This window comes from Cherax quadricarinatus, chromosome 62, assembly GCF_038502225.1.
Source record: "Cherax quadricarinatus isolate ZL_2023a chromosome 62, ASM3850222v1, whole genome shotgun sequence".
Lineage (NCBI taxonomy): Eukaryota > Metazoa > Arthropoda > Malacostraca > Decapoda > Parastacidae > Cherax > Cherax quadricarinatus.
In genome coordinates this window covers 17,304,036-17,316,807 of record NC_091353.1, presented here as the reverse complement: position 1 = coordinate 17,316,807, position 12,772 = coordinate 17,304,036, and the positions used below count along the sequence as shown (strand labels likewise).

At 38.0% G+C, this 12,772-nt stretch overlaps 1 protein-coding gene across 1 annotated transcript in view; it reads right to left on the bottom strand.

Moving 5' to 3' along the window:
• The window catches only part of LOC128687209 (uncharacterized), a 273,243-nt gene that overhangs the window by 134,334 nt on the left and 126,137 nt on the right, over positions 1–12,772 (bottom strand). Inside the window, exons 8-9 of the mRNA XM_070098518.1 lie at positions 7,077–7,103; positions 3,893–4,005 (exon numbers count right to left, since the gene is read on the bottom strand). Coding sequence (XP_069954619.1) covers positions 3,893–4,005; positions 7,077–7,103 — 140 coding nt within the window. The remainder of the gene's footprint in view (positions 1–3,892; positions 4,006–7,076; positions 7,104–12,772) is intronic.

Sequence of the window (12,772 nt, the reverse complement as noted above, 5' to 3'; positions counted from 1 at the left end):
CGAATTCTCTGCATTATATTCACACCACACATTGCCCTCAGACATGACGTCTCCACTGCCTCCAGCCTTCTCCTCGCTGCAACATTCATCACCCATGCTTCACACCCATATAAGAGCGTTGGTAAAACTATACTCTCATACATTCCCCTCTTTGCCTCCAAGGACAAAGTTCTTTGTTTCCACAGACTCCTAAGTGCACCACTCACTCTTTTCCCCTCATCAATTCTATGATTCACCTCATCTTTCATAGACCCATCCGCTGACACGTCCACTCCCAAATATCTGAATACATTCACCTCCTCCATACTCTCTCCCTCCAATCTGATATTCAATCTTTCATCACCTAATCTTTTTGTTATCCTCATAACCTTACTCTTTCCTGTATTCACCTTTAATTTTCTTCTTTTACACACCCTACCAAATTCATCCACCAATCTCTGCAACTTCTCTTCAGAATCTCCCAAGAGCACAGTGTCATCAGCAAAGAGCAGCTGTGACAACTCCCACTTTGTGTGTGATTCTTTATCTTTTAACTCCACGCCTCTTACCAAGACCCTCGCATTTACTTCTCTTACAACCCCATCTATAAATATATTAAACAACCACGGTGACATCACACATCCTTGTCTAAGGTCTACTTTTACTGGGAAATAATTTCCCTCTTTCCTACATACTCTAACTTGAGCCTCACTATCCTCGTAAAAACTCTTCACTGCTTTCAGTAACCTACCTCCTACACCATACACTTGCAACATCTGCCACATTGCCTCCCTATCCACCCTGTCATATGCCTTTTCCAAATCCATAAATGCCACAAAGACCTCTTTAGCCTTATCTAAATACTGTTCACTTATATGTTTCACTGTAAACACCTGGTCCACACACCCCCTACCTTTCCTAAAGCCTCCTTGTTCATCTGCTATCCTATTCTCAGTCTTACTCTTAATTCTTTCAATAATAACTCTACCATACACTTTACCAGGTATACTCAGCAGACTTATCCCCCTATAATTTTTGCACTCTCTTTTATCCCCTTTGCCTTTATACAAAGGAACTATGCACGCTATCTGCCAATCCCTAGGTACCTTACCCTCTTCCATACATTTATTAAATAATTGCACCAACCACTCCAAAACTATATCCCCACCTGCTTTTAACATTTCTATCTTTATCCCATCAATCCCGGCTGCCTTACCCCCTTTCATTTTACCTACTGCCTCACGAACTTCCCCCACACTCACAACTGGCTCTTCCTCACTCCTACAAGATGTTATTCCTCCTTGTCCTAAACACGAAATCACAGCTTTCCTATCTTCATCAACATTTAACAATTCCTCAAAATATTCCCTCCATCTTCCCAATACCTCTAACTCTCCATTTAATAACTCTCCTCTCCTATTTTTAACTGACAAATCCATTTGTTCTCTAGGCTTTCTTAACTTGTTAATCTCACTCCAAAACTTTTTCTTATTTTCAACAAAATTTGTTGATAACATCTCACCCACTCTCTCATTTGCTCTCTTTTTACATTGCTTCACCACTCTCTTAACCTCTCTCTTTTTCTCCATATACTCTTCCCTCCTTGCATCACTTCTACTTTGTAAAAACTTCTCATATGCTAACTTTTTCTCCCTTACTACTCTCTTTACATCATCATTCCACCAATCGCTCCTCTTCCCTCCCGCACCCACTTTCCTGTAACCACAAACTTCTGCTGAACACTCTAACACTACATTTTTAAACCTACCCCATACCTCTTCGACCCCATTGCCTATGCTCTCATTAGCCCATCTATCCTCCAATAGCTGTTTATATCTTACCCGAACTGCCTCCTCTTTTAGTTTATAAACCTTCACCTCTCTCTTCCCTGATGCTTCTATTCTCCTTGTATCCCATCTACCTTTTACTCTCAGTGTAGCTACAACTAGAAAGTGATCTGATATATCTGTGTCCCCTCTATAAACATGTACATCCTGAAGTCTACTCAACAGTCTTTTATCTACCAATACATAATCCAACAAACTACGTACTGTCATTTCGCCCTACATCATATCTTGTATACTTATTTATCCTCTTTTTCTTAAAATATGTATTACCTATAACTAAACCCCTTTCTATACAAAGTTCAATCGAAGGGCTCCCATTATCACTTACACCTGGCACCCCAAACTTACCTACCACACCCTCTCTAAAAGTTTCTCCTACTTTAGCATTCAGGTCCCCTACCACAATTACTCTCTCACTTGGTTCAAAGGTTCCTATACATTCACTTAACATCTCCCAAAATCTCTCTCTCTCCTCTGCATTCCTCTCTTCTCCAGGTGCATACACGCTTATTATGACCCACTTTTCGCATCCAACCTTTACTTTAATCCACATAATTCTTGAATTTACACATTCATATTCTCTTTTCTCCTTCCATAACTGATCATTCAACATTACTGCTACCCCTTCCTTTGCTCTAACTCTCTCAGATACTCCAGATTTAATCCCATATTTTCCCCCCACTGAAACTCCCCTACCCCTTTTAGCTTTGTTTCGCTTAGGGCCAGGACATCCAACTTCTTTTCATTCATAACATCAGCAATCATCTGTTTCTTGTCATCCGCACTACATCCACGCACATTTCAGCATCCCAGTTTTATAAAGTTTTTCTTCTTCTCTTTTTTAGTAAATGTCTACATGAGAAGGGGTTACTAGCCCATCGCTCCCATATTATGTATTATTATTATTAATTTAGGGAACTGAAGTTCACTCATTATTATTATTATAATATTATAATAATAATAATACACAAGCTCACTCATTATTATTATATTATTATAATAATATACTACTAATAATAATGAGAGCTTCAGAATGCCACAAACTCAGTGCACTGTTTACCTCGGGGTGGAAGCATTTCCCTCATGCTTGGCTTACATTTTTTACAGTCATCTGGCCAAATTTAATTTTTCTAAGCATGAGTCCTAAGCAAGTAAGTGTAAAAGACAGTGGTGAGAAGAAAAAGAGGATGATTTCCATGGAATTAAAGCATGAAATCATAGATAAACAAGCAAGATGTGTAGCTTTTGGGTTGAGGGGGAAGTGGGGGGAGCTGGCTCATAACTCAGAGCAAAAAATCGGCTGAGCGACAGCTCGTATCTCAAAAAACTCATACGTTGGAACACTCGTAAGTCAAGGTTTCACTGTACAGTACACTCATTACTTACCTTAAAATATTTGTAGTCTTAATGTAGGATGAGAGGTGAGTATTTATTGTACAAAGAGGAAGATGAAGAAAGAATGGAAGAAGTACAAAAAAGTTCACAGTAAAGGGGTTTGCTGGCGAGTTCATCTGTGTATTTACATTCTCAGTGTCTCATGGTAGCTTAATTAAAAAATTAGTAAACTTAGTGAGCAAGGTATATCCAGAGTGATTATTACTTATTATTATTCCAATCAACATAATATGTTCATCAAGTTTAATCATTTCTTAAGATGCCACGAGACACAGAGAATGTAAATACACAGACAAACATACCAGCTAACCCCTTTACTGTGAACTTCTTTTGTACTTCTTCCATTTTCCTCTTCCAAGTGCTGCTGCACTTCTATCTTGTACTATGGGGTGCACAATAAAGTACAAATTTGTACAAATACATATGTAGTCTTGGAGACTTTGAAAGCTAGTGTACCGAGTGGGTGTAGGAAGAAGACTGAGATGCTTGACGCTGAGACGTTGCACTGCCCGTTTCCATGACCCAAGTTCTCATACAGCATACAATACCAACTTGTTGGGGAGAGCCCGTCGTAACTCCGAGTTGTCAGTAAACAAGTATACATAGGTAAGTGAGGAGAGGCTGTATTATGACAAACAAACAAATTTGTCTATGCTTATGAAGAAGCTTACTTGACTGAAGCAAAACTGTTGAGATCCTTGTTGATGAGGATGTCCCTCTTGTCGATGTATCCCCAGGGTACCACACCAAGACACCTGATGCCCCGGATCATCTGCTCCCGCTCCTGTGTCACAACAGCTGATGTTACCACCATTACTTTCATTCATGGTACCATTATTGGCATTCCCAGCAACATGTTTTCATAAACATCACAAGTAACAGTCAAAAGTCAATTAGAGGACACAATAAGTCAAATACAGTAAAAGCCAGAAAAGAGGAGAGGGTTGAATATGAGAATATTCAGAACAAGAGAAGAAATGCCACTGACGGTACTTTTACAGATCAATGATGTTCTCACAGCTCAAATATTACTGTGTGTTAAGAGCACTTTTCAAGAGAGGAGAGATGAATAATGTACAAAGTTTGTTATTACCCACACAGCATCAATAAGACATTTAAACTACTGTAAATGTGAAATTTGACACGTGCAACATCTGGGTATCTTTATTTGTAGACGTTTCACCATCCACTGGCTTTATCAATACAATACAAGGGCAGTATGTGAAGACTGTAGAACTATATACAAAAGATGAGGTAATCAGTCCCTCAGTCTTGGAGTTTGTGATGCACATCATAGTCTTGATGTTGAACATGTGTCTAATTCTTCATTTTGTCGGCACTGTGTACCATTCATGTACAACTGTAAATGCCTCAATTGGAGGATTGTCTTTAGAACAGAGAACAGATACTTAATAATAGACATGTGGAAAATACTTAATGGCTTGGTCCACAATCAGTACACTCCCATAACAACTTACTAGAGTGAAAGATATGGGAGAAAGTGTGGAATATACCTGCTATCAGTAGCTATCAGAAATAAGGCCAGACGAACAGTAGAAGTTTCGAAGAGAAACTGGACCACTAACTCCAGTAAATTCCTGATTAACTGGGTTGTCATGGTTATGTGGGCCTACTGGCTGCTCACACAAACAGCCTGTATGACAGACAGTTAACAGGGAAGCTTAGCCTGAAACAGGTCACAGGAATCTACAAGTAACCCTTCTGGTAACATAACCACATGAAAGTTACCATCACAAAACTCATCGTCATTATCAATGCACATAAAATATAGCCACATCCCAACCCGTCCTCACATGGAGTTATCTACTCGTATAAATAGGTTTCACAGTATACATATACGTAAATCAAAATACTGTACAACATACATATACTAGCTGTCTCTCCACACATAAGACTCTGATGGAAATAAGTCAAGGAACCCCAATGGAAGTCACTTTGACTTCTTTACCTGAAGGGTGTTTCAGGGATCAATGTCCCCAGGCCTAGTGGGGGATCAGGGCCTGATCAACCAGGCTGTTGCTGTTGGCCGTACATAAACCAACACTGGAACCACAGTCGGTCAGTGATTCTTGAAAACAGCCAGAGGTCTATTGCTAAGTCCCCCTTATGTATGCTGGGAGGCAGTTGAACAGTCTTGGGCCTCTGACACTTAATGTGTTGTCTCTTACCGAACTGATGGTGGGTAATTTACACACATTACTATGTATGATAATTTGTGTAACTATTTATGTGTACCTGTACCTCAATAAACTTACTTAATTCCTCATTTTCACTTCAGGAGTCATCTCACATCAAGATACGATGACCCAAAGAAGGAAACACAGTCACCATCATTCATTCACTTCTTTCCTAGAGTGCACTGGTATCACAGTTCAGATTACCTTCTGATTACAACTTCTCACAGCTACTTCAGAGTAGAGCTACTGTACGTCCCACCTCCAGGACTCAGGTCTGGCTAGCCAGTTTCCCCTCAATCCTTTCATAAATGCTACCTTGTTCACACTAAAGCAGCACGTTCATTTGTATTCATTCACTCGTATCTAACACGCTTACACAAGCCTGCTGGATGCTCAAGCTCCTAAAACTCAAAGCCTCTTATTATAAAAAGAAATATTAAACTTGGATGAGCTACCGAATTTTTTGGCATATAAGGTGTGTTTTATTTTTTTAAAAGTCTTGGAAAATCACCCTAAGCCTTACATGTTCAAGGTCAGGGTCAAGGGTAGGCTTTGTGTTACACTTTATTAATATTCCTGGTCCAAAATCTGCACATTGCCATAACAACATACTAGAGTGAGAGATATGGAAGGAAGTGTAAAATAAACCCAGTGAGGAGCAGGGGTGCAGTGGGAACAATAAGGGAACTCTGTATCAACATCCGAGGTCCCAGACTATTCAACATCTTACCAGAAGACATCAGAAACATGGCTGGAACTAGTGTGGAAGCCTTCAAGAGGAAGCTGGACAAGTATCTTCACCAGGTGCCAAATCAACCAGGCTGTGATGGATATGTGGGGCAGCAGGACTCCAGCAGCAACATCCTGGTTGACCAGGCAAGCACCAGATGAGCCTGGCCCATGGCCAGGCTCCAGGAGTAGTTAAACTCTTGAAACTCTTCAAAGGTATATCAAAGGTATGTTATGTTACACCTGCTTGGAAACATCATCTTTTAGTATATCTGATATACTCGTGCGCCTTATATGCCGGAAAATACAGTTATATAGCACTGCCTACCAGAGAGATGCTCAACAGCCAAATATATTTAGCAGACAGAAAAAGCTGCCAGTGATAGAAAAACAGTTGCAATAAAGTATGACTCGATATAACAGACTAATAGTAGAGAACAAGTAATGGCTATCATGAGACTGTTTTATCATGATTGTAACTATAGTATAACAGATAATTCTGTAACCAATGGACTTGGTCCATTGTTTCTGCATCAAGTGACCCCAGCATATTTTGTTCTATATTTCTACAGACTTTATATTACAGGATTAGCGATAACTTTAATTGCAACACAAAGAGCTACTGCACAGTTTGACATCAATAAACACTGTGCATGTGACTGATTTCAATTAGGCGAGGTTAGGTAAGACTCAACAGGATACAGGACATATGACTAAGACCTGCATCAGGACACCTGACATGGGTCTTAGTCATATGATGACCTGCCAGAGGAGCTTTTGGTCATCTGACCAAGGCCTTCCACCAGCTTACCAGTCTACCCCTTTAAAAATTAGGATTATCTATTGATATTAAAATCAAGATTGTCAACTGATTTTAATGTGTGGCAATATAACTACAACATTACTAGACAACAAGAACTTGACTTACTTCAGCAAAGATGGTCTTTCGTTTTATCTGAAAATAAAACAGGAGAATTCTTAGTGGGTTTATGGAGAGTTGATTTTGTGATACAACTGAGTGTAGTAGCCTAAGGATCCATTCTGAAGGCCTACATTCACCCTTTATACAATCTATATCAAGGACAGTACATAATATCTTATTCATAGTGCAGATTTTTTGTCTGCCAAAGTGGATAGTTTATTATGCACTCCATACCCATTCTGTCAAGGGTATCACAACAGCATAAGGATACACAAAAGGCCTAAGAACTAAGACTCAAAAGGGTTAACAGGAGTACATCTGAGTTTATATCTACAATTGATATCTGTTACATGAAAATTTAGGATAGTTACTTAATATATCTAGCATCTTATTTTTATTAATAATATATACTTACATATCACAGAGGTCATTATACTGTATCTCTATACAGTAAGGCCCCGCTTTACAGCATTTTGCCTTACGGCGTTCCGCTAATATGGCGATGTCAAATTGACCAAAATTTGCTATACGGCAAGCGGTCTTTTAAATACGGCACCCCCCCACCCGGTTTGTTTACATTTTCCGTGACCACATCTATTATGTCAGGAAACTTTCAAAATTTCAAGTGTTTTAAAGTTACTGTGTATTTTATATGTACTCTGATAATTATACTTATGTGTACTTGTACCTAAATATACTTACACACTGTGCTGTTGTGCAGGTACACATTAAAATCGCTAAGTCTCTCTCTACTCATGATGCCAATACTACGTAATAATAATCACTCTTGGGCACACTAAATGTCTTATTTTACATCAATATAGGCATTTTCATTAATCCATCTATGATATTTTCCTCAAAATTATATATGAAACCCATTACATAGCATATAAACATGATATATACACTCAGAATAAAAATTGATGTAAATATCAGATTTGTTTACAAAGCAGCTGTGTAGGTGGTGCCGGAAGAATTACGTTTTCTCTAGTCAAACACTGGGGGGTAACTGTAGAAAAATATTCTTTTTGTATGCCTTTACTCTATGTATAGCAATTCACGACCCTTGTGGGTTTAGTGCTTTGTATAATAAATAATAATAATAATAATTATTATTATTAATATTAATAATAATAATACTATTATTATTATTTATATTATTATTATTATTATTATTATTATTATTATTAACCCTTTGACTGTCGCGGCCGTATATATACGTTTTACGAGGTGCCGTGTTTGACGTATATATACTCATAAATTCTAGCGGCTTCAAATCAAGCAGGAGAAAGCTGGTAGGCCCACATGTGAGAGAATGGGTCTGTGTGGTCAGTGTGCACCATATAAAAAAAATCCTGGAGCACGCAGTGCATAATGAGAAAAAAAAAACTCAGACCGTTTTTTTTAATTAAAATGCCGACTTTGTGGTCTATTTTCGTATAGTATTTATGGTTGTATTCTCGTTTTCTTGGTCTCATTTGATAGAATGGAAAACATATTACAGAAATAGAGGTATTTTTGATTGATTTTACTATAAAAAAAACCTAGAAATGGAGCTCAAAGTAGGGGAAATGTTTGATTTTTGCCAATGTTCAAAAGTAAACAAATGATGCCATTGTCCAATAAATGTCCAACTAGCCATTCTAATATGCAGTCATGAATGGGTTGATGTTATTTATACAGTTATTACAGCATTGCAGTAGTCTGCATAATAGTAAGTCTAATATTTTTTGTTTGAATAAAAATTCAAAATAGAAAGCAAGAGTAATATCAGAGGGGCCTGGAGACGTGACTGATGAACAAAGAAAACATTATTTTAGAGCCTGGAATGTCTGCATTGTTCATTCTGGACCTTATTTTGAAATTGTCATATTTTTTAGTTTTCGTGAAATTGGCCAAATAGCAAATTTCTGACCAGATTATTAGGTAGTTGAAATCAGTAAATGGGCAGTTTCTTGTACTCAATCGATAGAAAAAATGAAGTTCTAAAGAAATAGCTATGAGTTTGGGCGACTGGAACAATGGAATTAGCCGAAAATAGGGCTCAAAGTGGGCGAAATCGCCGATTTGTAAACAGCGCCGAGGTCGCTAACTTCGCGAGAGCGTAATTCCGTCATTTTTCCATCAAATTTCGTTTTTTTGGTGTCATTACAATCGGGAAAAGATTCTCTATCATTTCATAAGAAAAAATAATTTTTTTTTTTTTTAAATTTTGCGACACCAGGAGACACCTCAGGATTGGGGGTTGCGACAGTCAAAGGGTTAATATTATTATCTTCATTCACTCTAAAAATGGTGTGTTGCTGTTTGTTTATTCTGAACTAACTTGTACACAATGTAAGAGTATTTGTATTGTGAGGTAATTATTATTAAAATAAAAAAATATTGAGGTAAATGTTTTGCAAACTCTTACAAACATACGTAAATGAACTAAAAGTAGACACATTAATACGCATTTATTTCGCCTGACCAAGTGATCGTCCACTACCTGTTCAGTTTGTGTTCTTACATTGTCTCAACTCTGTATCTCGTTCTCTCTCTCGTTTACTCTTTCGTTAACTAGTTGGCTCTCATTGACGATGGCGTCTAAGGTTAGCTGTAATAAAAAGAGAAGTCATAAGTCTCTTGCTTTAAGTGCCAAGTTAGAGGATGATGGTGTGCCATTCTGATTTTATTCAATAAACACCCTGCCACTCACCTCTCACACATTAATATTAATATTTTAAGGTAAGTAATAAGTGTACTCTGTGTGTATCTTACCTTTTATTGTGTTTTTAATGCCTATTTCTATTGCTAACTTAATATAAGTTAGTGTAAACTTGTTGTCTGGTATTTATTGCATATTTTATATGCTCTGATAATAATACTTGTGGAGCCGGGTGGAGGGACACATTACGCTTCCTCTGTTCAGCCATCAGAGAAAACATGTATGAATCTGCGTTTGGCCCAGCCACTCCCCCACTCCGCTTTTGTTTACAATTTTCGGCATGAATTATTCATTACTTCTACCTTCGTTTATGATGGCATCTAAAGGTAGTTGTTAGAAATTATTAAATTCAGTGAACAAAGCATGTCAATGTTAATAATATGGCTCTGGGCCACAGTGTAGGTAGCCAGTAGGTGTAGCCCAGGGTACACCTACCGGCTACCTACACTGGCTTTATACAAATAAATACTACTCACCTCTCTTCCTATATTAAGACTACACATATTTTAAGGTAAATAATGAGTGTACTGTATGTGCATTTTACCTCTCTGGGATGTTTTAAATATTGTATATTAAGTATGAGATGGGGAGCCAGTGCTACTTACACCTGGGCTACCTGCACCTGACTTCCTACAAATAAGTACTACTCACCTCTCTCCCTACATTAAGATTACAAATACTTTAAGATAAGTAATGAATTTACTGTGACTGTATTTTACTTTGTGTGTTTTTAATGCCTAGTTCTATTACTAACTTAATATAATTTAGTGTAAACTTGTTGTCTGGCATTTATATGCATTTATAAATGGAAAAAAATGGCGTTCTGCCTTCCGGCGATATCTGCTTTCCGGCGACAGCCTGGAACCTAACCCGCCGTATAAGTGGGGCGCTACTGTATTCCTCAACAAGTAGATAATTAACCCTTAAATGGTCCAAATGTATATATACATTTATTCATCATCTGAAGTATGTAAAAAAATGTACATCTTTTTTTTTTTTTGTTATATTTGAAAATATGTAAAAAAAACATAGATCTACTTTTAGAGCACTACGGATTTGAACGTCGATCTATTTGGACCGTTTAAGGGTTAAGCACATAGTATTCAAATAACTGATCATAGGCCTGGACACATACTTTACATTTAGTTTGATCACCATCTGTGTGTCTGTCAGACTGCCAGCAATACTTGCAACCAAGCCTAAGCCTGGCTACTACAACATCAGTCAGCCAGTGTGTCTGTCAGACCGTCACCACTTTTGAAAATGCTTAAAATAAATGTCACTTAATTTTATAACAATTACATACATTTTGAAAATAAAATTTATTTATTGATGTTTCTAACCTGGACTTAATGCTTGTCTTCAGTCTATCAATCATATTTATTTCCACACGATACATCGTGTGTACGAAATTGGATGACATTACATAATCGCATGGACTTTCACTACTAGACTATAATCCAACTAATTTTTTCTTATAATCATGTATATTGACATGTCATTTTAGCTTGCCCAAAATGTTCTACATAACTATCAGCACTTTATGACCCTGGTGGGTTCAGCACTTATATAACTATGGTTTTTCAACTTGCTCTCAAGTGTCACCCATTACTGTATAAATGATGTATCATACTGAAATAAACTTGCATGAAGAAAATTTCAGGCAAAGGAGAAAACATTCACCATCATTCATTCAATCACTGTCTTTATATGGGATGCCATACATATTCACAGCTGTGTCTGCAGACTTCTAATTAGTTTGAAGCGACTCTTCCAAATACAGTGGAACCTCTACTTATGAGTGCATCCACATGCGAGTTTTTCCAGATACGAGCAGTCACTGGGTCAATTTTTTGCTTCCATACACAAGTGAAATTTCCAGATGTGAACGGGCCTCAAGGAAGGGTCCTTGATGCTGGTGAGGGACTCTTGCTCTTGATCTAGGGAATTGGATCTCAGTTGTTTGTTGGACTATCTTACTGAAACTTGGCCAATGTATGATGGAAAGATGCTTCTTAATGTACACCAAAATTGAAAGAAATCAGACCATAAATAGCGAAGTTCATTTCTCAGCCATTAGCCGCCCTCAGTGGTATATTTTCGTATGGTTTTTATGGTTGTGTTCTAATTTTCTTGATCTCAATTGATAGATTGGAAGATATATTACAGGAATATACAGTGGACCCTCAACCAGCGATGGCATCGATTAACAATAAATCTGACTAGCGATACATTTTAACGCAAAAATTTTGCCTCGACCAGTACTTAAAAACCCGACCAGCGCTATTCGTTCCGTACGAGACGCGTCCACTTTGGTCTGAGTGCGCCTCACTTGTCCCGTGGGTGCCAGTGTTTACAAGCCAGCCACCGCGGTCGCTTCCAAACATACAACTGGAACATTTCACATTATCACAGCCTTTGTAGTGATTGCACCTGCAAAATAAGTCACAATGGGCCCCAAGAAAGCTTCTAGTGGAAACCCTAAAGCAAAACGGGTGAGAATTACTATGGAGATGAAGAAAGAGATCATTGCTAAGTATGAAAGTGGAGACAGTGTCTCTGAGCTGGTCAGGTTGTATAATAAACCCCAATCAACCATCACTACTATTGTGGGCAAGAAAACGGCAATCAAGGAAGCTGTTCTTGCCAAAGGTGCAACTATGTTTTCGAAACTGAGATCGCAAGCGGTAGAAGATGTTAAGAGACTCTTATTGGTGTGGATAAATGAGAAACAGATAGCAGGAGATAGCAGCTCTCAAGCGATCATATGTGAAAAGGCTAGGAAGTTGCATGAGAATTTAATTAAAAAAATGCCAGCAACTAGTGATGTGAGTGAATTTAAGGCCAGCAAAGGTTGGTTTGAAAGATTTAAGAAGCGTAGTGGCATTCATAGTGTGATAAGGCATGGTGAGGCTGCCAGGTCGGACCACAAAGCGGCTGAAAAATATGTGCAGGAATTCAAGGAGTACATAGACAGTGAAGGACTGAAACCAGA